Raw genomic sequence first — 25,066 nt, forward strand, 5'->3', positions numbered from 1 at the left:
ACTGTCAACCTCACTTGCCATCTCACTGTTAATTGCATTCTGTTTTTCAACATCATTATTGCCTGCTTTATAGTCAAACTCTTTTCCTCACTATCACTTCTACACACTTTCTGAACATTCACACAATCTTCAACTACTGTGTCAGTTATGATGCCATGTTCCTTACTCATATTTAAACAAACCTCATGGGCCACATTGAGAAGTATGTTGATCAACAGAGATAAACGGACAATGCTTCCATTGTGTAAAAGACCTGATTAGATCCGCCTGGATTGTTGTGCTGCTATCTGGTCACTGGAATTGGAAGGAAATGAAGTAACATGGAGAAAAAATTCAGAGATGGAAAACAAAAATGATATCAGGACAGTAAAATGTTGGTTACGATTATGGCAACAGACTGAGGGTATGAAAATTGCAGAGCTTAGTGAATAGAAGACAAATGTGGAGGAGAATATGATTGAGACTTTTCAGCTGTTGAGAGAGATTTACTGGATTGGCATTGAGGAAATTTTTTATATGGTAAAATGAGAGGTAGGAAAGGAACAAGGGTCATCCCTGGAAGTTGTAAAAGGAAGCAGCAAGCAAAAACAATAAGAAGTTTTTGCACATGATGCATGGTTGGTAGAATGAATGGTCACTCTCACCAACTGGAGGGACATTTGACAACTCATTTATAATAACATCCTCTAATGAGGTGATCAAATCCAAGATCCTCAATCCTCTCAAATCCAAGATCCTGAATCCCTGTGTGTCCTCTGTTACATACTGCCTGAGGTAGTTGCCCCAAGCTCTCTCAAAAACTCAAGAAACTCATTTTCTTTACTTACTTCAGTTTCTATTTTGTCATCCCAATCTATATTGCCATAATTAAAATCAACCATAATGATTGCCCTTTTCCTCTTTGCTTGACTAATTTGCTTATACATTTCCAGGTGACCACCCTCCCCATCACTTCTTGCTTGCTGAGATTCATTCTCTGCACTCATTCGTTTTATTCACTCCCTTCCAGCAACAGTCTTCCCAAAGCTCTTCTCTACATATTTCTTGAATATTGCAAAAATTACAAATGTAGATTAAATGTGTTGATTGCTAACATAGAACGAAACAATAAGGCAACCCAGTAATGCCTATAAAGCTTCAATGAAGAATTACATAATTATTGTTATTATTACCCCAAGACCTCATGGAGTCAGACTCATCTGGGAGGTCCAATAATACGAAGCAAGATTGAAATAGGTGAGATAACAAGAAATAAATGTAAACAAGATTTGAAAATCTAGAATGGAAAAAAAAAAAAAAGCTTACAGAAATACTTTTAAAAGAAAAAGAAGAGATGAAATACTGATACAAACAGTGAGAGGATGACCAAAGCAAATGTCACAATTCAAGAAAAAAGGAAACGATGACATCTCATCCATGTTTTTACCTCACTTCACTACCACCACAATACTATCATTCTTCAAAGAAAGCATTCCTCTAACATCTCATTAAACATCTAAGCATGGTTAATGGGCCACTATGGGCTGGTGATGCATAATATACAGCCTCTCCCAGTCAAGTCAAGTCAATCCAGCCTTCTCATGGTGTAGACTGTTTCCTCTAAAATTGGTTATGGCAACACCCAGTATTCCTGCTGCAAAGAGATATCTTCCTAGTTGGTGTGATTGCCAACTAGATCTACCAGATGGTAGATGACTTTCATTGCCAGGTGAAATAACACCACCTGCTTATTGGGAGCTGAAGTGGTAGCTGCCATGTTTGATTCCTAGATCAAGAGTTCTGGTTTCTGTTCCCTATCTCAATCTTCTACATGCAGTATGAGTGATACCCATTGAGGGAATGCCAAACATACTACAGAGATCCAGTACCTTCACCATCTTCGAAAGTACATCAGAAAAGCAATTTTGCAGCCTCAGCTGTCAGTTAGGGTATGTGACCAAACTAGATCTTAACATTTTTAAGAAGCTTCCTGATCAACTGGAAAATAATTATGGCAAATATGCATAAGTAAGGTGTCCTCGTTACCTCCAATTGGTGAAAGCGATCATGTGATATTGACTTGGGAAGTTGCAAAATCTGTGGATTTTTCTGTTAAGAAGGGGTATATACAGAACTACAGGTTAGGCAATTATAGCAAGCTTCAGAGTGAGCTAGCAGCCATCCCATGGCAGAACATATTGTAGGAGAAAGATGTTAGCAGTGCATGGGATAAAATCAGTGGGTATCTGAGGAAAACAATATCAGATTGTGTCCCCATGGTCAAGAAGACAAACAAGGTGGGCGTTAGATGGATGAGCAGTAGTATCAAGCTTGATCTGCAAAAAAAGAAAATGTTATGGAGAATGTACAAGAATGAGAAATGTGCGATCAGTACACCCATGAGTAGTACAAGGCTCAAGCTAGGAAGGTTAACAGCATAGTAAGAAAAGCTAAATCAGATTATGAGAAGACCTTAGCCAATGAGATCAAGGGTTATCCCAAAGAGTTCTTCCGCTATGTGGCAAGTAAAAGGAAGAATGACTTTGGAAGGATAACTTTAGTGGGTGCTGATGGTATTCAGGTGACAAAATCAGATGTAATAGTCGAGTACTGAGTGATCACTTTTCAAAAGTCTATCACCCAAGTGAGGATATCTCTGTAGCAATAACTAATGTGAGAATTGAAGTTAAGAAATCAGAGGTATTTAATATATTGTAAAATTTAAATGCAAACACTGCTGTAGGTTTAGATGGAATATCAGCTCGGGTGTTGCGTGAATGTGCAAAGGAATTGTCAACCCCTCTTACTTGGATATTTAACTTAAGTTTGAACTCTGGTATGGTCCCTAGGGAGTGGAAGTTAGGCAAAGTGGTTCCTTTGCATAAAGGTGGCTCTAAAACTGCGGTAGTTAATTACAGACCAATCACCATCTCAGGAGTAGTGGTAAAAGTATTGGAAAAGTTGGTTAAAGACAAAATTCAAGAATGGGTGGATCAGGATATGATACTCTATAGAGGCCAACATGGTTTTGTTAAAGGTAGATCCTGCCTTAGCAATCTATTAACTTTTTATAATCGAATGACATCTAAGTTGGACAAAGGAACTGGCTACACAGTGGTACTTCTGGATTTTGCTAAGGCTTTTGACAGGATACCCCATGGAACACTGTTACGCAAATGGGAGCAGATGGGAATGGATACTAAATTGGTGATATGGATAGGAGAATGGTCAGGGAGAGATACCAGAAGGTGGTGTATGGAGGAGCCGAGTCCAGGATGAGGCAGGTGACCAGTGGTGTGCTTAAGGGCTCTGTGCTTGGGCCATTGTTGTTTAATTGATATATAAATGATATAGGAAATGGCTTAAAGGGAGATATTCAGTTGTTTGATGATGATGATGCAAAGTTGGGTAGCGCAATAAAAAATCAAGATGATGTTGAAAGTTTGCAGGATGATTTAAATAAGCTGGTAGAATGGGCAAAAGGTAATGGATGTCAGTTTAATGTGGAAAAGTGTAAAGTTATGCATTTTGGGATTAAAAGATTACCAGCTGTGTACTACATTGATGAAGCAGTGCTCCAAGAGATTGATGAGGCTAGGGACTTGGGGGTGTTGGTGGATAGGGAGATGAGGTTCACGGAACACATTGCTAAGGTATCCAAGATTGCACATAGGATTACTTGGTTGTTGAGGGACATACTGACAACCAGAGATAGAGAGGTTATTATTCCCCTTTATAAAGTGGTGATACTTCCGCATTTGGATTACTGTGCTCAGGTCTGGTCACCTGGATTCCTAGGAGATGAAGAGGCTGTGGAGAGGGTTCAGAGAAGAGTGACTAAGTTGGTGAGTGATGTAAAAAATACTCCCTACGTTGATAGACTACATTGATAGTGAGCTTGTGGATTGCAGAGGTTGGTTGATAGGCAGAGAAGAGGGGATATGATAGAAACATTTAAATTACTGAAAGGTTTTTATAGGATTGATGTAGGGGAAATGTTTCAGCTGTGTGATAGTGATGGAAGAACAAGAGGTCATCCCTGGAAATTAAAGAAGAGTGTGGTTAACAAGGGTGCAGGAACAAGGTTTTTTGCCTGGAGAGTGGTGAATGAGTGGAATTCATTGCCTGACTTAGTTGTGAGTTCTTTGTCTGTAAATTAATTCAAGAAGAGATATGACAGATATTGTTTTGCTAGTTTGGGTCTCCCACAATGAGTCTACTGACTCCATGGAGATACCCGTAATAATAATAATAATTTTGCTGCCATCTACACTGCCAAATCATGCCTGGAAGGAGGCTGTGTAATGGTATGCAACCATTACACAGTCACCAGGAGTAATTTTCTCTTCACATTTTGAAACATAAAATATGAAACAGCCTGAATAATTAGTGTCCCTGCAGTTAAACTAAAAAATAATCCTCCCTCAAAAAATAAAAATAAATAAAAATTAAAAAATAAAATAAACTCAAAAATCTCACCAAAAAAATCTTTTATATTGACTTTACCAGAAATTATCTGCATCATCAACAATAACTTAAATGATAAACATCAACACAACAGGCATCCATATTTGATGTTTTATTTCTGACTAAATCTCAAATTTCTGCTACATCAACCACAGCTCATCTTAATTGTCCAAATTACATCCTGTATGATTCCTTCTGCCATAAGGGAAGTGCTCATACCTTTGTGCATTCTAATATCCCTTGCAAACTGATGTCTAATCTTGAATCTCAATTTTTTGACCTCTTTGGGCTTAAGATTTCTTTCCACTTTGACCTCTTTTGACTTCCTATCTTAAAAGTTTGATTTCAGTCAGTCGAAATTTCCAAGCAGTGAAGTCATTGTTCTTGGTAATTTCAATGTCCACAATTGTAGATGGCTCTCTTTTTCAAATTTCACTGACCAAACTGGAAAAGAGAGAGAATTTTTACTGTCAACATGTATTCCTGAAGATGACCTTAATATAGAGGTCAAAAAGGTGAGTGTTATATTTCTGAATTTTAAGTGATTGCTCCAACATGTGTGTTTTTGTCTCCAGAAATTCTACACAATAAATACTGACAACTGTAACCATGAGAGAAAGAAATAACAAACTAGTTAATTCATCTCCCTATCAGAATTCCCAACAATCCTCTTAACTCACCCAACACCCTAGATCTCTTGTTAACTAGTTCTCCTTTATTTACTCTGTTCAGATGACTGTTACTCTTGGTCATTCAAATCACAATCTCATCTAAGTTTCATCTCTGGTGGAACATTCCTTCCTAAATTCATAATGCTGATTACTCTGGCATTACAACAGTGCGAAGTGGGAGGTCTTGCAAGACTTTTACTCCTCCTTTCCATGGTCATGCTACCATTTTCATTCATCAGATTCAGATACTTGTCCTCATATTACAAAAATAATCCATGTTGGAATAAAGCTTTCATTCCTCACTCTGTTCAAATTTCTCCCCCCATATCTAAACCATGGTTCTCCAAGAAGTGTGCCAGGATAGTCCAAGAAAAGCAAACAGTCAACCAAATGGCTTGAGACTGAACACCAGCTTCCTTCACAGCTACAACAGTTGCCAAACAATACTTGTAAACCTTATAAAAGTGCATTAATTCAACAAGGAGAAATGTAGAAAACTCATTGCTTATGCCACCAGCAGTCATACCTTCTGGTCTCATGCCAAAACTGTTGAGTGTAACTTTCATCCGTCTGAGAAACTGAGATTTCTGAGACTGGTTTTAGGAACCGGTCTCAATGAGGCATGGGTTCAAATCCCACCACTGCCAAATGTTTTGTATAAAGGAAATGGCTACATGATGACTTTGCTGGATTTTTCAAAGGCATTTGACAGAATACATGGAATTCTGTTATGCAAATTAGAACAAATGGGGATGAATATGACAATGGTTAAGTGGATAAGAGGGTGGCTGCTGGACAGATATCAAAAAGTGGTATATGGAGGGCAAAAACAAGTGACTAGTGGTGTGTCAGTGGTGTTCAGTGCAGGGACCATTGCTCTTTAATTTGTACATAAATAATATAAGAAATAACCTGAAAGGAAATGTTCAGTTGTTTGCTGATGATGCAAAATTAGGTAGAGATAGTTAATCAAGGCACTGTGGAGAGCTTGCAAGACGATTTAAATAGGCTGTTAGTATGGGCAAAAGTTAATGGGTGTTCAGTTTAATGTGGAAAAATGTACAGTTATGCATTTTGGGATAAATAGATTACAAGCTGTGTATCACATTGATGGCACTGTACTCCAGGAAACAGATGAAGCTGGATATTTAGGGGCAGTTGTACACAGAGAATTAAAGTTTAGAGGACATATTGCTAAGGTTGCCAATAAGATTACTTGACTATTGAAGAACACATTAACAAGTAGAGATAAGGAAGTTGTCATTTCTCTTTATAAGGCCTTAATACGCCCACATCTGAATTACTGTGCTCAAGTCTGGTCCCCTGGGGTTGAGGGGACCAAACTCATGCTCAAGTCCGGTTTCTTTGGGATGAGGAAACAGTGGAGAGGATTCAGAGGCGAGTTACCAAGATGGTAAGTGGCCTGTGGAATGTTTCCTATGAGGATATATTGAAAGTGTGTAGATTGCAGAAGTTGGTTGATAGGAGAAAAAGAGGAGATAGGATAGAAACATTTAAGGTGCTTAAAGGTTTTATAGGATAGATGCAAGGGGAAATGTTTCAGCACTTGGATAGAGGGACCAGAACAAGGGGTCATCCCTGGAAGGTGTGGTCAGTAGGGGTGTGAGGACTAGACATTTTGTTTGGAGAGTGGTGAATGACTGGAATCAGTTGCCAACATCAACTGTGAGTGCTTTTCAAGGAGAGGTATGACAGATTGGGTCTCCTGCGATGAGTCTTTGGACTCCATAGAGGCGCCCACATATTAATAATAATATCTGTGGTATCTAGTCTTTGATCAAATGCTTTATTCCTAACCCAACTCTCAGATCCATAACTTAAAATTGGTTTTCGCACTCTCTTGTATGCTGCTAGTTTAGTGTTTTGGAAAATTTCTCTCTTATTCCATATTAATTTATTCAACAGTATTGCCTATTCTGTTGTCTATTTCCAAATTTAGTTTAAATTTGGAAATAGACAACAGAATAGGTTATATATTTTATTTTTCTATAGGTTCGCCATTTAGAATGCAGATGAAGTTTTTTATGTTCTTGCCTATTATCATAGTTTTGGTCTTTTTATTGCTGATTTTCATGCCAAATTTGTTACAGCTGTTATGCAATTTAGTTAGAGAACCTTGGAGACTTCCACTAGATCTGTTCAGGAGTACAACATCATTTGCACAAAACAAAGAGCTAAAGTTTGATATCTCCAATTCTATTATCAGGTTTAATGCTACATTCTTTCATAATGCAACCCATATATATATATATATATATATATGATGAATAAGAGTGGAGATAATGCATGTCATTGTCTTATATCTGATTTTACATCAAACGATCTTTCTGTATTTCCTTCAATCCTAAATGCTGACTTACAACTTAAATACAGACTATGCATTACTCCATATAATGTTCAATTTACCCCATATAATTGCAATGTTTTGAAAAGCATTTCTCTGGGAACCTTGTTGTATGCCTTTTCTAGATCTATAAAACTTAAGTACAGATCTGTCATATTCCCACAATTTCTTAATTGTTTGTTATAAAGTGAAAATCTGATCATGAAAACCTCTATTTGGCCTGAACCCAGCTTGTTCTTCTCCAAGTTTCTCTTTCACAATTTTTCTCAACCTCTTTTCCATATGCTTGCATAACTCTTTACCTTGAACACTTAGTATAGAAATTCCTCTGTAATCATCTTCCATAATCAATGATAAAACTGACCATTCTTCATTTGCCATTCTTCAAGTATAGAGTAAGGATAACCTTCTGAATTTCAATGCTACCAAAACACAGTTTTATCTTATACTTTGCATGAAAGACTGCAAGATCCCAATTCATTTTCCATCTGGAAAATATCTAGTCCAACACAGATCGGATTTCCTTTCTTGGGCTAACTTATACCTCTAGCCTCTCTTGACATAAGCATATTTCAGCAAAAGATTCAGCCTCCAAAAGAGGATGGTGCACCTAAAACCTTTCTGAGAATACTGATATGCAAAAGAGAGCAAACAATTAACTAATGACACACAAATTCATTGCAAACTCTTTTACAGATGTTCTGTTTCTACCTTTTGTCTCTTATGCAGGTATTTCCATGGACAATGTTCTGTTGAAACAGGTAACATCATTCTTCCAGAACTGTTAGCAGGTGAGCAGTTGCTGGTCAACATCAATTTACTGACCAGCTTCAAACCTATCTCCTCTGGTTAGCAAGACTTCGGTTCAAATCTTATCTAGGAGATGCAGAATCTTTATTATTATTACCCAAGACCCCCATGGAGTAAAAGCCTCATCTGGGAGGTCCTTTTATCATACACACAGCTCATCATACTGTGCTTTAAACACATTCAAATTCTCTGCAGACACCATACTCTCAGGCAAGGCATTTCAATCATTCACAACTCTGCATGAAAAAAAACCTGCTTCTCACTCCCTCTTTATAGTTTCCAGGGATAACCTCTGGTTCTCCCCTGATCTCCCACTATTTTCTGTAGAACCTCCCCAGCATTGATCCTATAACAACCCCTTACTAACTTGTAGGTCTCTATCATATCTCCCCTCTTCCTCCTGTCCACCAGACTCTGCAAGTTGCATCTTCTCAATCTTTCCTCATACTCAACATTCCAGAGGTTAGAAACTACCTTAGTCAGTCACCTCTGGACCCTCTCCAACATCTCCCCATCCTTCTGAAAACCAGGTGACCAAATCTGGGCACAACAGTCCATGTGTGGCCTAATCAAAGCCTTATACAATGGAACAAGAATCTCCCTACTTCTACAAGTCAGTGTCCTCCGCATCATTCCCAGAAGCCTTTGTGTTGTCTTCACAATTTTGGGCAATGTGTCCCCTAAATTTCAGATCCTTATCCACTATCACCCAAAGATCTCTTATTTCTTCCACCTCCGACAATATATCCTCACCAAGCATAAATTCTGCATCCCATCTTTGTTTTCCAAATTTTAAAACCTTACATTTTTCAATCCTTTCTTTTAGGCTTGCACGGTGATCCGAATGCATTTTTGAAAATTATGGAGACAACTACCATGTTTGAATGAAAACTTTAGTTTAATATAACTAAAATCTACAATTCGACGTTTCGACCTTTATGTCAAGGTCATCTTCTGGAGCATACAACTATACACAGAAAACAAGCTACACTACAATCAAACTGGTTTGTTAAAGATACTGACCAACCGCTACAACAATTGTTGGCCTGACCTCTGGTGAAATAAAAAAATAATAATAATTATAAAAAAAAAAAAAAAAATATATATATATATATATATATATATATATATATATAAATAAAATAAAAATAAAATATAAAAGAATTATACATCAATGCTAGAGTCCTATTATTAGTGTTATCTGTTGGTTGTAGAAATACATTGGGCGCAACAACAAGTAACTATCTATATACATATAATAACAACATGTTATACCTGTACATTCCAGCCAGTTGGTATGGAATGGCTTCTAATAATAGTTGTAGATTGGCTAGAGTCCTGACTTATGCTGGATCTTATATATCAGGTAGGCTGAATGTGTGCCATCCAGATCCTTGGAATTTTCATGCCTTCTTTGTTATTGATATTTGGATGGTTTATCAAGATTTCGCAGGCTTCCTTGAATTTCCTTTCATACCAGGTTTTTGTGTGGTGTAAAGAGCGGGTGCTTTTCCAGTTGATTTGGTGTAAGGTGTTGAGCGCGTGGTCTGAGAGGCCTGCTTCACCATAATGGTTATATTTAATGTGTTCTTTCTGGCATATAGGGATTGTCCGTCCTGTTTCACTAATGTACAGTAAGTTACAGGTGCAGCGGATGCTATAGACTCCAGGATGTGCTAATGGGAGGAGAGGATCCTTAGAGGAGTTGAATATAGTTTTAAGTTTAGTGGGTGTTTAAAGGTGGCATTGAGGTTATAATGTTGTAGGATTCTATTGATTTTTTCTGATAACCCTTTAATGTATGGGATGGCTATGGTTTTACTGTAATCTAGATTAGTTTTTGTTGTTGTTTTATGGAGTATTTTATCTCATCTCATCTTCCTTATACCCTCTTTTACCTTGCGGTGTCGAGGGTCCATTGATCATCGGACCTCACTCCGTTTACAGGATAAGGTGGTCAGCCTTATGCCCCGGTGTATCCTATGGCCTGTAGTTTTGAGTTCTCAAGGCCAGTTTGCTTGCTTTGTGGGATGAAAAACCCCAGAATAAACTGGGGAAAAAACCCTGCTGTCCACGCCCAAGACTGGCTAACTTGGCTATGGCTGAGGAAGATCCTTCAGCTCCTCACATCACCGATGGGAATCGAACCTAGGACACTCCTTTCCCAGGCATATGGTTGCGAAACGCATAGCCACTAGGCTAACCGCGCAGACTGGAGTATTTTATTAATAGTATTTTTGTTATAGCCATTATTTATGAATGTGTCGCTGATGATTTTTAGTTCTTGTTTCAGGGCTTGCTGGTTAGAGCAAATTGTTGTAGCTCTGTTTTTAAGGGTGTTAATGACTCCATATTTTTGTGATGGGTGATGGTATGAATTCGCATGTATGTATTGGCCAGTGTGTGTCGGTTTTCGGTAGACTGTGAAAGAAAGACTGCCTGAAGGAAGACGTGTGACTAGTGTGTCTAGGAACGGGAGTGAATTTTGATTTTCGATTTCGATGGTAAATTGTATGCGTTCGTGTTGTTTGTTTAGGTGGCTAAGGAATGTGTTTAGCGTTTGTCGCCTGTGCGGCCAGATCACGAACACGTCGTCAACGTATCTGAGCCAGGCTGTTGGTCTTAGCGTGGCAGAATCAAGAGCCCTTTGCTCAAAGGTTTCCATGTAGAAGTTAGCGAATCATCCCCATTCCCAATCACTCAATTTATTCAAGTCTTCTTGTAAGGCCACAACATCTTCTCTACTCTTCATTGTTCGCCCCAACTTTGCATCATCTGCAAACAACTGAATATCTCCATCCAAATCTTCATCAATATCATTAATAAACAAGTTAAACAGTAATGGCCCTAAAACAGACCCCTGAGGCACACCACTAGTGACTTTCCTTTTCCTGGATATCACTCCCCCATACACAACTTGTTGATGCCTATCAAATAGCCAGTCTCCAATCCAATGCACTAATCTTATATCTAACCCCATCTGCTCTAGTTTGACTATCAACTTATCATGGGGTAATCTATCAAAAGCCTTTGTGAAATCTAAGTATATTACTGTGTATCGTTCTCCTCTGTCCAAGGAAGCAGTCACCTTATTGTAATAAGTAAGTAGATTACCAAAACATGACCTCTCTTTAGCAAATCCATGCTGTCCATCAAAGTCCAGTGTTGTCAATCCAACTGTACCATTGTTGTCAATCCAATTTTGGAACCTAGTTCTCACAAGCTTCTCCAACAACTTAACCACAACACCTGATACACAGGTAGGCCTTTAGTTTGATGCTTGAGTTCTATCACCTCCTTTATAAAGTGGCACAATCTTGCCTTCCTTCCACTCCTTAGGAACTTTCATTCAGTTGAAGGTGCTTTAAAAGCACTTTTCAAATGAAGGGACGTTACCTGTACTCATATAGAAGTCTCACCCTCCCAGAAACTCTGGTTTTTAGGAGAGAAAATTCTGGAAAACAGGGAAATGGGCCAGACATAATACACAGGCCTCACAGCCATAGATGTTACAAATATAATTCAAAAAACAAAACAAAACCAGCAACAAAAAAAAAAAAAAAAAAAAAAAAAAACTAATTTTTCATTTCCTCTACCTCTGTTCTTTGTAATAGTGACTATAATCTTTATTAGCTGCTAAAGAAAGTGAGCAGATTCCTTCTTTCTTTTTACCAGTGGTGGCCTGTGAAGTTTTAAATGGGGGTGCTGCCTATACAAAATAATTTTTAAAAAATTATTTTTTTTCCTAATTAGTAACCAATTTATTAATAAATAAATCTGTAAATTTATTTATTAATAAACTGGTTACTGATTAGGAAAAAAAGAATTTTTTTTAAATTATTTTGTACAGGCAGCACTCCCACTTAAAACTTCACGGGCTGCCACTGCTTTTTAATCTCTTGTGCACACACAGCACAGAAGTGCTCTACGTTTTGCAAACTTTTGAATGTGGGTCTGGTATTAAAACTTAACACTTATATGCTCTGGTAGCACATTCCATTCCCATGCCACCATGTTAAAAAACCTACTCCTTATTCTCTTGTTTTTTATGTCCAAGAAATGAATGACAATGAAATAGCTTCATTCAAGCTTTAATGTGTCTCTATGTAGGGAGAAGACACTAATAAAAAAATTTAAAAAATTTAAAAAATTTAGTTGCATGCACCTAAACAAACAGATTACAGGATGCTGGAATAGTAATAAACACTATCCATAAGATGGACATTCAACAATGAATCGTCCATTATACTTAAAACTGTATTAGGATTTATAGCTAGAGAATGCATGTTCATTTTTATGAAAAATTTTCTGAATATGATAGATGGAATGATATTTATAAGTGTTTAGCATTTATACAGGGTTGCCATAAGTCATGGAATATTCTGTAGAAAGGACCCATTTTTGTGAAACTGAAAATGGAAGGCATTTTCATAAACAAAAAAATTTGGTAATGTTAAAACACTTATGCAGTAGATTCACAAAGGAGGCCCTTTCTATGGCATGTTCTGACTTATGGGCCATTCTGTAGAAAGCAGGTCGTAGATGTATTTTCCAAAAGTTACAGAAGAATAGTTTTGTTTTTGTTTTTTTTATGAGAATCCCCCCCCTCCCCACCCAAAAGATCATCTATCATACATTAGTATAATATTACACAAGTGGGCTAAGAGCAAGATAATCCAAGGGTCTTCCTTTGCAGACCATACATGATACTAATAAATAGGATGGTAGTCTCACACTATGGACAAAATTCATCTGACTCCTAAATTCATTCACAAACATTCATCCTGCACAGGAATTTGAATACCCTGCTTTAAGAGCAGAAACACCATGCACTCAGCCAATTAGGACAGCTTGATTGGTTGGATGGTTGTTAAGGCTGTGTGCAAATTCAGATATGAGTGAGTAAGTGTCTTTATGTCTGTAAATTGTATGCGCTAGGCTAGCTAGAGCATCATGAAAGATGAAAGCTTGACATTCCAGGAGGAGATTGGAGTTTGGTATTTTAGAGTTATAGCCTGAGCACTAAGGCTATGAGGCTTATGTACTGTATCTGTTAATATGTATTCTTCTAACTAGTTTCTCTTGTGAGAAGAAAAAACTTTGCCACCTACAAAACCAGTCATCAGTTGAAGAACTGTGTCACCACCATATGAGAATAATTTATCCTTTAAACATCCCTTGTGAACTGGATGAGATATGGATCAAGATCTGACCAAATGGAGTTGCTGCTACTGATAGGACTATGAAGAGAATGGATTTTTTTTTTTTTTTGGAATGGGAATCTCATCCACAAAAGTTTATAAAAGTATCATCATCATCATAACAGTAATTACGGGTACAGACCATATTGATCTGTTCTGGTCTCATTATCCATCTAATATCCTTTTTTGAGGTCTATCTACCCTGTTCTCTTTCCAATTGGCTTATTAGTATTGGCTTAAAAGTATTGTACTTTTTAGTATTGTGTCTTTCAAATGGAAAAGACCTGAGTTTGATTCTTGTTGTGAAAGAGGAATCTTTATATGGGCATTTTCAGTTGAAAGTGAGTTAACTGATCTCAAAGATATAGCAGGGTTTCCTGGCCAATCAGACTTTTCATCCCACATACAGGCAAATTGGCCATGAAAAAACACACAATTTACAGATAAAATATACAATTAGTGGTGGTGGTGGGCAATAGATAGTAGCATGTGTTGATGGTAGTTGTGCTGTGTAGTTGGAAGAGTAAGGGAGACAGTGAGTTGTAGTGGATCCTACTATAATGCGTCAAGATCCTTAGAGGTGTTATGTAATAATAAAATTAGGAAGGAGATGCCAATAAAAGGTGTTATAATAGCTAAAATAACTGCTATTGTCTACATCTTGCCAAAGTCAAATTGGCATCTACAGGGAACAACACATATGTAAAGATAAGGGCATGCAGGCATTATGGAGGTTAAACTAAAGCGAAGAAACAAAGCAAGGTCTCAACTCCTGAAACTGAAGTAACTAGTATGTTTCACTGAGCACACACATCCACTGGAATGATGGTCTGAGGATGTGTATTTTCCAGATGGGAGACAATTTAACACGTCCAAATTTAGTGAGATTAGTTTTCCAAGACAAAGACATTTAAATTTTGTACTGGTATTTGCTTCTGTGAAGCAATGTGTCCTTTTTCAATTTTCAAATGAATTCTGTGACAGCAGATATAGTCTACTAGTAGTGAGAGTTATTGTGGTGGTATTATTTGATATCTGTCATTAGGTTTAAAGAGGTTTAATGTTGGTTGTCCCTTGTTTGGCCATGGTACGACAGATTACAGCAGCAGGGTATTTGGTAGACACTAGAGAAATATGGAGATTGTAGTGTATTTTAGGAGAGAAGATAAGGAATACTAATTTATGTGTAGTCTAAAAGGTAGTCAGTTTATAATTATTTTTCAGGATTTTTTGCCACTATTTTTTGAAGTGCCATGGATACATGGAATGGTAATGGATTTACTGTGGTTTATATTTGGAGGATAAAAATGAGGATAAAATGTCTTTATTTTTAAACTATTTTATTTGGTGGAGACTGTAGCCATTGGCTAAAAAAAGTATTATGTTGCATGTGGTTAAGTTCAGTGGTGAAGTCATTATCAGACTAAATGAAATTTGCTGTTCAAAGTTTTCATAATATACTGATGAGAGGGATGACAGTGGTATGACTATTGTAATATATCTGCCAGTTTGTGCAGCAGGGGGGGGGGAGCTGTAACTGCTAAGGATTCAACAGGATTGAATGTAATTAAGGTATCTAAGGAAAGACAACTGTTACATCCTATGATGTCGGCAGCTCACTGTATTAAAAATAATGTGCCAGAGCCATGTGGTCAAATGGAAAACATCGATGTTATTATCTCCTTCCTAAAAATATCAATACAAGTAACAATATAAGCATGAACCCCTGTGATTTAATATCATGGATTAGCTAGGGATTACATACACTGGAAACTCTGAGACCAAACTTTAAGCCATTTCAGGTCTCCAATAAACGAGATGGTGGTCTTGCAGTGCTTTGAAAAAATCATCACCTAAACACTTGCATGAAATCTGCATCATGGAATTATTTGGATCCACAACAAGACTGGAAAGCAGAGACAATATTCGCACAGCATCCAGGCTACTCATTAACCACCCAACCAGCCACACAGAGCAACTATATCAAAAATATACTGTTTATATCCATATAATTTTTTCTATGATGTCTAAAGGTTATATTGACTTCAATGGAGACTTCACATCCATGTAATTATGGATGTATATGCACATCCAAGCTAGTACTGTGACTAATGAAATTCTGACAAATGCATAAAATTCTCATTAATTTAAGGATGCTTATAATGTTTTCATTAATGGGAAAATTGGAGAAGTTTTCTCACTTTGTTGAGTAGTATATTATAATTATCAAGAAATCACATTATTACTTTTATTTAATGTATACCTAGCCAATACAAATACAAAAAAGCACACAAATTCATATTTGTGTAGTGAAAGTATCAGACTTCACCATAAGTTGTCCTAAGATATATATACTACTATTCAAAAATATGAATCTCTTCAACCAGTAGCGCACTCAGGATTTAATCTTGGAGAGGCCCGAGCACTTAAAAGATTTAATCTTGGGGGGGGGGGGGGGGGGGGTGAGTTGAGTAGACGATTTGAGAATGCATACTACATTGCATACGACTATGACTAAGCATGATCTTCTTTGGCCCGGCTCTGGCAAACGAAGTAGCGTTCGGTCCTCAAGAGCACTACTTCGTTCGCCTTACGTTAACAGCAGCTGTGATTCCCGAGAGCTATACGTATTTCCACCTTATGTGGCCGCTAATTCATAAGTAGCATAGAAATAAAAGACACAATATAAATTTAAAAAAAAAAAAAAGAATTTTAATTAGGAAAAGATTTTTGGAAAATTTTCTAGTGTTTTTTCCTTTTTCTTTTTTTTTGGGGGGGGGGGGGTCAGGGCCCCATTTCCCCCTCCCTGGGTGCGCCACTGTCTTCAACCATTCAAAGTCTAGCAATAAATTAAGATGTCTTAAGACCATTTTTTTTAATTTATTTATTTAACTTCAAAACGAGCTACAGAATTAACTCAAAGTATATGTTGGGACCATATACACAGTCACATCTGCAAGGGGTAAAACACATTTGAGGCAACTTAAGTCTTGAAGCAAATAAATGGAATGGGGTTATGAGGCCAGCATATTACACTGATATCTCTTTCTAGTTGATTTGCTTGTAGGATGAAAATCCAGCTACTTTTATGTGAGACCACTTAACCCCAGCTTCAGTAAAATAAAATTATGTTCTACCATGAATTATTAGGACAACTCATGTGACATAAGCTGATCAGCATACAACATACAAGTTAATTTTTATCTGTTCCTCCACTGTCCCTTAGGATAGGTTCAGCTGTAGATCCGTGTGTGTGTCACAGGCCGGTTTGCCTGTTCTGAGGGACGAAAAAATCTGAGTTTCTGGGTGGAAAAACCCCTCGGGTTTTTTCACCCAGAAACTTTTCAATTTTTCAATTGCAGAAAGATTGAGTGTGTGGAATCAAGGGATAGAAAGGTGTGAGGGAGGAGAGAGAGTGGGAGAAAAAGGAAAGAGACACTGCAAGCTGTGTGAGTCATGGATGTTAGTTTTTATTTATTCGTATGGGGTTCCCCCCCCCTGTTCCTCCACTGTCTCTTAGCGCAGGTTTAGTCCTCCTAATGAGGGGGATTAAATATGCATTTTAAGACTGTAGATCCGTGTGTGTTCACGGGCCGGTTTGCCTGTTCTGAGGGATGAAAAACCCGAGTTTCTGGGTGAAAAAACCCCTCTACCTCCATATGAGACCAGCTAACTCACCTTTAGCTGAAAGAGACCAGAAAGGTTCCTCGTCATGGACGTGAGGAACCTTTCCTAGGCATTTGGAGAGACTTGTTTTCTGGGCAACTGAGTGTGTCAGAACAGAGAAACTAGAATTGCAAATGTGGAATGGCCTCATATGGAGATAGTGACTTGAGAAATGAAGTGGGTGGGTGTACACTATTACAGAGCCAGGTGGAATATGAGGGGAATAATAGTGGCTATAAGAATGCTAGCAATACACTGGCTTTTTCTAGAAATAATAAATTACACGATAACCACAGTATGTAACTTTAATGAAATGAAAGTACAGATATTTCATAAAAATTCATAAAGAAGGTTACCAGTAAGACCCATCGTGAATTGTATCGACTCTCTAACCTGTAGAACTGCTAAATTTCTGTCACGTTTATTAACTGCCCATACTGGACAATCCAGATCATTCATCAAGAATTCCACACATTTTCTTGAGAAAAATCAAGGATATTCAAATACAAGAGTCGGATTTGTTAGTCAGCTTTGACATTGTTTCCCTCTTTACCAACATTCCATTATCTGTCACTGTTACTATATGATGATTACCCTCCTGATATTGCAAAGATTTTTGAATTTGTCATACAATCAGGATATTTCAGCTGGAAAAATGAGATCTACAGACAAGTTGAAGATACTGCCATAGGTAGCCCTCTGTCTCCACCTTGGCAAACTATTTTTTGAACCATTTGGAAGATACTTTGTTGTCATCCATTCATCCCCAACCCTCCCATTAGTTTCATTATGTTGATGATGTCTTTGCTATTTGGCCTCATTCTGAAAATGAACTTACCATTTTGCTACAACAGATCAATAGCCTTCACCCATGCATTCAGTTCACCATGGGAAAAGAAAAAGCTGGTAGTTTACCATTCTTGGACATCTGTCTTACACGCACAGACTCCGGTAATTTATCAACCAGTGTTTATCGAAATCCTACCTTTACTGGCAGATACGTTCTTCCGAGTTCTTCCTGCTCATCACACCTCTCAAAAAATTGGTGTTATCAAGTCGTTAATTAATAGAGCAAACAAGGTGCGCTCCTCTTCCTCAAGCTTACAACAAGAACTTCTCACTATCAAAACATTAATGGAATTTAATGGTTACAACGTTAATCAAATCCAGCAGATAATTGACTCCTATGTTCCAACACCTCAAGATTCTTCAACAGAGAGCAGGGTTCCCATGGTTCCAATCCCTTATATTTCTGGCATCTTGAAACCGATTGGTAGAATTCTGAAGAAGTATCATCTCATTCCCACATATTTTCCGATCATCAAAATTTCTCATTTGTTGCCATCTACAAAAGACAAACTGGTACCTCTATCATTAGCTGGCATTTACCAGATACTGTGTGAATGTAATCTAATATACTTTGGACAAACAGGCCATTCTGTAGAAAAAAGAATTAATGAACATCAATATATCAAATACATGAAACCTCAAAAGTCTGGTCTGGCACAACATAGTAATGACACTAAACACAATATCCAGTGGGATAAAGCTCATCTTCTCCACAGATGCAGGTTTAAATATGAACACGTTTTCAAAGAAAGTTGCAAAGCCATTTTACATTGGCCAAATCTGAATTGGAATAATTGTCTCTCTGTCCCAAAAGTTTGGGGGATTCTTATCTTATGTAACCATCAAAAATAGTTATTAATAATATTTTTAATAATATTATTTATTAATATTAATTTCTAGCATGCGGTAACAGTTTTTAATTGGTAAACCACCAAATGCTGTATGTACTTTGTAATCCGGTTCCTTTGATGGCTTGTTTCTACACAGTGATGATGCAATGTTATTTTCAGTAAGAAATATCTGTACTTTCATTTCATTAAAGTTGATTACTGTGGTTATCGTGCAATGTATTATTTATAGTCATGCCACAGGTACCTTTAAAGATTACACTGGTTTTTCTGTATACAAATGCTAGGGGCATTAGGAATAAAGGAAATGAGTGACATTGTGACATTGATTGACTCTCCAAAGGTTGTTGTATCTGTAAAAATTGGTAAACTGAGGAAGATGTTCTAACAGGAAATAGAATACAGAATGTATTCTATTTCACAGGATACAGAATGTAAACAAGGAGGTGGAGTGTGACTCATGATAAGAGATGAATTGTGCACTCTCAAAGTGGAGAATCTCAGGGGAAATAACACTAATGGCTTTGAGAGTATATGGTGTGAAATGGATGTTTTTTAGGAAAAGATATTTAGTGGGATGTTGCTACAGACCAGGGAATATAGATGGGGATGGCAAATTGGTTTGCCAGCCATAAAGCAAATAATTGTTATGGGGGACTTCAATTATAGTGATATAAACTGGACAAAGGAGACAGCACGCAATAATAATGGAACAGAATTTTTGGATTTCTTGAGGGACAATTGTCATAGGCAGCATATGGTGGAGAGAACACAAGGATCGAGAATTCTGGATTTGGTCAGTGACTGAGATGACATACTTGCTCCCTGTTGGTGAGAGTGACCATGTAGTTCTGACTTGGAGGATGAATAGGCATGGGGAGGTATCAAAGCATAAAGAAGTTATGTGGAATTGTAAGGCAGGTGACTATCATAGACTTAGAAACCAGCTTCGAGCAGTACAGTGGATGGAAGAATTTAAAGGAAGAAGGGATGTTAATGCGGAGCAGATACTTAATTAAAAAAACTGCTGACAGCAATGACAGAATGTATACTTCAAGTGAAAAAGATAAAACAATTTGGAGTCACATGGATGTTAAAAGGAAAACTGGAATTGCAGAAGAAAAAAAGATTATGGAAGACATAAAGAGACAGGAGGAGAAAGTTAGAATATGAGAGGAGACTGGCACTGCAATCCAAGGAGAATCCCAAGTGAATGAAGAGGATGTATTCTGAATACTAAGTACACTAAATGTCAATAAGGCAGGAGTCAAGATGGAATTTCACCACGTGTTTTAACGAAATGTGCTATGGAACTACACTGTGTCATTAATTTGGCTGTTTAATGAAAGTCTTGCAATGGGAAAGGTTCCTAGAGAGTGGAAGAATGAGGGTAAGATAGTACCAGTGCACAAGGGTGGTGGCAGAATGGAGATATCAAACTAAAGGCCTGTTTGTATTTCTTCTGTAGTTATTAAGATTTTAGAGAAAATGGTAACAACTCACATACAGAATTGGGCAGATGAGGGAAATATTTATGCATGCAAGCATGGATTTACTAAATTGTGCAACTGTTTTAGTAATCTAATTACCTTTTACAATAGAGTAACAAGAGCAGTGGACGGAGGTAAGTAACACACTGTTATTTTTTTTGGGGGGGGGGGGATTTTTCAAAGGCATTGACAAGGTGCAACATGACAATTTGAATTTTTAATTTGCATCATATGGGTGTGGATATCAGATTAGTGGATTGGATTGACTCTCTGGTAGATATATTTATAAATCTATAAATATAAATTTATAAACCAGAGTATAAATTTAGGGGACACATCGCCAAAATTGTGAAGACAACACAAAGACTTCTGGGAATGATGAGGAAGACACTGACGTGTAGAAGTAGGGAGATTCTTGTTCCATTGTATAAGACTTTGATTAGGCCACACATGGACTATTGTGCCCAGATTTGGTCACCTGGTTTTCAGAAGGATGAAGAGATGTTGGAAAGGGTGCAAAGGCGACTGACTAAGGTAGTTTCTGACCTCTGGAATGTCGAGTATGAGGAAAGATTGAAAAGATGTAATTTGCAGAGTCTAGTGGAGAGAAGGAAGAGGGGAGATATGATAGAGACCTACAAGTTGGTGAGGGGTTGTTATAGGATCAATGGTGGAGAAGTTCTACATAGAATAGTGGGAGATCAGGGGAGAACCAGAGGTCATACCTGGAAACTGTATAAAGAGGGTGTGAGTAGGGGAGTGAGAGGCAGGTTTTTTTCGTGCAGAGTTGTGAATGATTGGAATGCCTTGCCTGAGAGTGTGGTGTCTGCAAGGAGTTTGAATGTGTTTAAGACCCGGTATGATGAGATGTGTGTGAGATAAAAGGACCTCCTAGGTGAGTCTTTGACTCCATGAGGTCTTGTTTTAATAATAATAATAATAATAATAATAATATCAGAAAGTTGTATATGGCAAAGCAGTATCAGGAAGTACTCAGATTACAAGTGGAGTTCTGCAGGGTTCAGTCCTGGGGCCATTGCTGTTCAATCTTTGTCAATGATATTGTTACAGGACTACTTTTCGGATGATGTAAAGCTTATAGTAATAGCACTGATGTTATGGCTCTTCAAGAGGATTTGAAGAAGCTGGAAAGGTGGACAAAGGCATGGGTATGTCTGTTTAATGTAAAATAAATCTAAGGTTTTAAAATTTGGGATGCATCACACTTGGTAGAATTATAGTGGAAAAAGTTTATCTTTCTTCTGGAAGTTGATCTGGAAGAAGTGGAGTTATACTGAAAGAAGTTTTATCTCTCATGGTCAAAATACTGACCACAAGAGATAAAAATGTACTGGTCCCATTGTATAAAGCTTTGATCAGACCACATCTGGAATTCTGTGCTCAGATCTGGTTACCAGAATTTTGAAGGAGATGAAGTAACCTTGTTGAGAGTACACAGACAACAAAAATGATGTAAGGACTGTACCAACATGGATTAGGAGGATAGAATGAGGGCATGTGGACTGCAGAATTTGCTGATATCATAGAGATATTTAAGCTGTTGAAGGGTTATTATTGTATTAACACTCAGGAGATTTTACATACAGTAGAACGAGGGAAAGTAACAAGGACAAGAGGCTATCTATGGAAGTTGCAAAAGGAGGCGATGGTTAAAGGTTAATATGTAAATTTTTTGTATGGAGAGTGGTAGGAGCATGGAATGCATTGCCTGAGAGGGTGGTGAACATGCTGATTGTTGATGATTTTAAGGAGTGGTATGATAGACTGTGTTTTCTAGTGTTGACCTCCTTCAATGAGGTCCTGTGATTCCATGGCAGTCAGGAAATAATAATAGGATGAAAATAAGTTTATTGATAAAACTTGTGCTGGCATATGTCTGTGACAGAACAGGGATTAAAAGTGAAAATATAATTCTTCCTCTACATCATATAACATCATTTATTTGCAACAGAAGTAGGAGGAGTCCCTTTTGTTCAAACATTTTGAAGATCAATAGGCAGCCAGTCTCCACCCTTATCACTAAGAGTTAGCTCAAACTATTAATGAATCAAGGCTATCACTTGTAATAATGTTATGACAAGTGCTGCTATCCTGTGATCCTAAAAGGTATATATTTTATTTGAAGGAGAGGAAGTTATATGGCTAATTTTTTTTATTTTTGAGGTGAAAAAAACTGAATTTCTTGAAAGAAAACTACCTGCCTATGTCAAAGATTGGCTAACACAGGAAATGCTCAAAGAAAGACCTAGTAAAAGTTTCTCTGGTCAGCCAACAGAATCAAAATAATGGTCTAACGCCACTTCCAAATGGTTACAAAAGGCAAAATATAATTCCCTATCAACTATAATGAAGTGTTACTAGAATGATCACTACCTTTGAAATATTTCTTACAAAATAAAAAATAAAAAAATAAAATAAATAAATAAATAATGACAACTAAGTAAATAATAACTGCCTGAAAGAGCTTAGTTAAAGTTAAGAAAGTAAGAACTCTTTCTAATGCATTTATGAGATCGATATAATTCCAGTCTTAGCTAACAAGTGCACATTATGTCAGTATAATGGCAACTCAGCAGTAGAAAGCAGGTTATGCTGTTATGTGTGTAAGATTTCAAAATTCATAATTAGAACATCCATTTATTCCTGTATAATAAATTTATGGCAAAATAATGCTACTGAAAACAAAATTTCTGATATCCTTCATTAATGAACAGATTATAATACTGGGACATAGTATTTTCCCCGGTTTCCATAGTTCATGGACTCAGTGTTCTAGATATGATTACTGTCATAATTTGATGAGTGTCGACAGTGCAGTAACTAGCTTTTCATGGGCCTTGTGCAAGATTTTATTTTTGGCCACACTTTTTTTGTAAAAAAAATAAAAAACAAATACGATAGAAAAAGATACATTAATTTTTAATTTTAGTCAAAAACGTTAAATAATTGGCCCCCATAGTAGCAAAATTAAAAATATGAAATTGAAAATACGATACTGGTTATTTTATGGATACCCGTTTCAGGCCCCCTCCTTCGTTCTAGGCCCTGTGCCTGCTGTGCACCCATCGCACCTGCCTGGTTACAGTACTGAGAGGCGAGTTGTGGATAGCCCTAACTTTTGAATAAACAAAGGCCTATTCATAGTGTTTCCCAGAACTAACCTTTGCTACTGGGGGGGGGGGGGGAAGAGAGTTAAAGATTCTGCTTATTATATCACTATTGGGTGGGATAATAAGCACAATGTGCTTGCAAATATTACTCAATGGGTTGAAAATATAACTGATGCAGTGACATTTTCTGGTACAATGATGACACCTGTGTGTTTGTGCAACATTAAAAGAATAATCTGGTGAAAGACATGGCAGTGACTGAAAAAGCTGCATGAAATGGCTCTCATGAAAAGCAAGAATTACAATATAAGATTCAGAAGGCATTCATCCTTTCTTTAAAAGATGTTTGGCCTGTAGAACTTTCTGAGAGGGTTTGAGTAATGGTAATAAAAAGTTTAAATCTAGTTCTGCAAATTGAAATTGTTAATATATATATATATATTATTATTATTATGTGACACCTCCAGGGAGTCCAAAGACTCAATGAGGGAGAGTGTGCCAACAGCATCGAACGATCTAACCCCTCCCAACCACTAACCGCGCTCAAACTTGTTTAACTTTTTGCGGGAGCCATTAGTAGCAGAGGCTCTACCAATCGACCAACCTTTGCTGGCAATATATATATGAAAGAACTGGATGTGCACACACTTCCAGTTCTTTTTTATTTATTTTTTTGTTTGTCTTTGTCTAAATAAATATCAAGTTATTTATCCGTAAACCTAGGAAAATCCATCTTTACAGGAAAAATGCACTGATGTTTTTCCGGAGTTAATTCACACTCGAATACAAATTTATACAACGTCTTCAATGAAAGATTATAGGAGGATGCTAGCCTCTTTTTACAAAAACATTAGCACACCACTTTTAATAATCCAATAACTGATGGCCAATATAATTGTACAAAAGAGGTCAGACAATGTTAAATTGAAGGTTATAATGCCTCACTCCCGCCAGTGAACATCCAATGGAAAAACGAAAAGATACAGATGAATGAGTACGTGATGTTACTTCCATCTTCAATTAAAAAAAAAAAAAAATGAAAAAAACATGAAGCGAAATTAATATCCAGCGATATAACATATTTTGCGTTAAAATACAACTATAAATCTGTACACATATTTTATCTGATATATACATTTCTTTTAACAACTCAAAAAGCAAATAATTACCTTTACACCACCGATTTCACGAACTTCCACGCCAGGCGAATCGGCGTGGAACGCCATTTCACTTAAAAACAAAACAGTCTGCCATCTGTCGGTAGATATTGAACTTATTTTGTCTTTATGTGTTTCGAGCTCAGCTTAAGCGAAAAGCTAAAATCTAAAATCAATCAACAGCCACTTTCATGCTTTTTTCCCCCTTTGTAGTTGTGATTATACGTAGACATTCAATATTAACATAAAAATAATATTTTCAATTCTTTAATTCCTCTTTTCCTCCATCTGTACATTAACAGATAACGAAAACAGCAGACCTTATTTAAAAATTAGTCAAGTATTCTTGAGCGATATCTGTCTGCAAAAATCATCGTCGTTACTTAATTACTAACGCTGTATTTTTTTCCCCCCACGTTTACCTGCTTTTTA

At 37.1% G+C, this 25,066-nt stretch overlaps 1 protein-coding gene across 1 annotated transcript in view; it reads right to left on the reverse strand.

Moving 5' to 3' along the window:
• The window catches only part of LOC150108781 (protein-lysine N-trimethyltransferase SMYD5-like), a 397,190-nt gene extending 372,487 nt beyond the window's left edge, over positions 1–24,703 (reverse strand). The window contains exon 1 of the mRNA XM_090414210.1: positions 24,647–24,703. Within this exon, the coding sequence (XP_090270336.1) occupies positions 24,647–24,703 (57 nt within the window). The remainder of the gene's footprint in view (positions 1–24,646) is intronic.
• Between the last annotated feature and the right edge of the window lie 363 nt (positions 24,704–25,066).

Source organism: Typopeltis vanoorti, chromosome 2 (genome assembly GCF_054136105.1).
Source record: "Typopeltis vanoorti isolate ZY-2024b chromosome 2, IOZ_Tvanoo_1.0, whole genome shotgun sequence".
Taxonomy (NCBI): domain Eukaryota; kingdom Metazoa; phylum Arthropoda; class Arachnida; order Uropygi; family Thelyphonidae; genus Typopeltis; species Typopeltis vanoorti.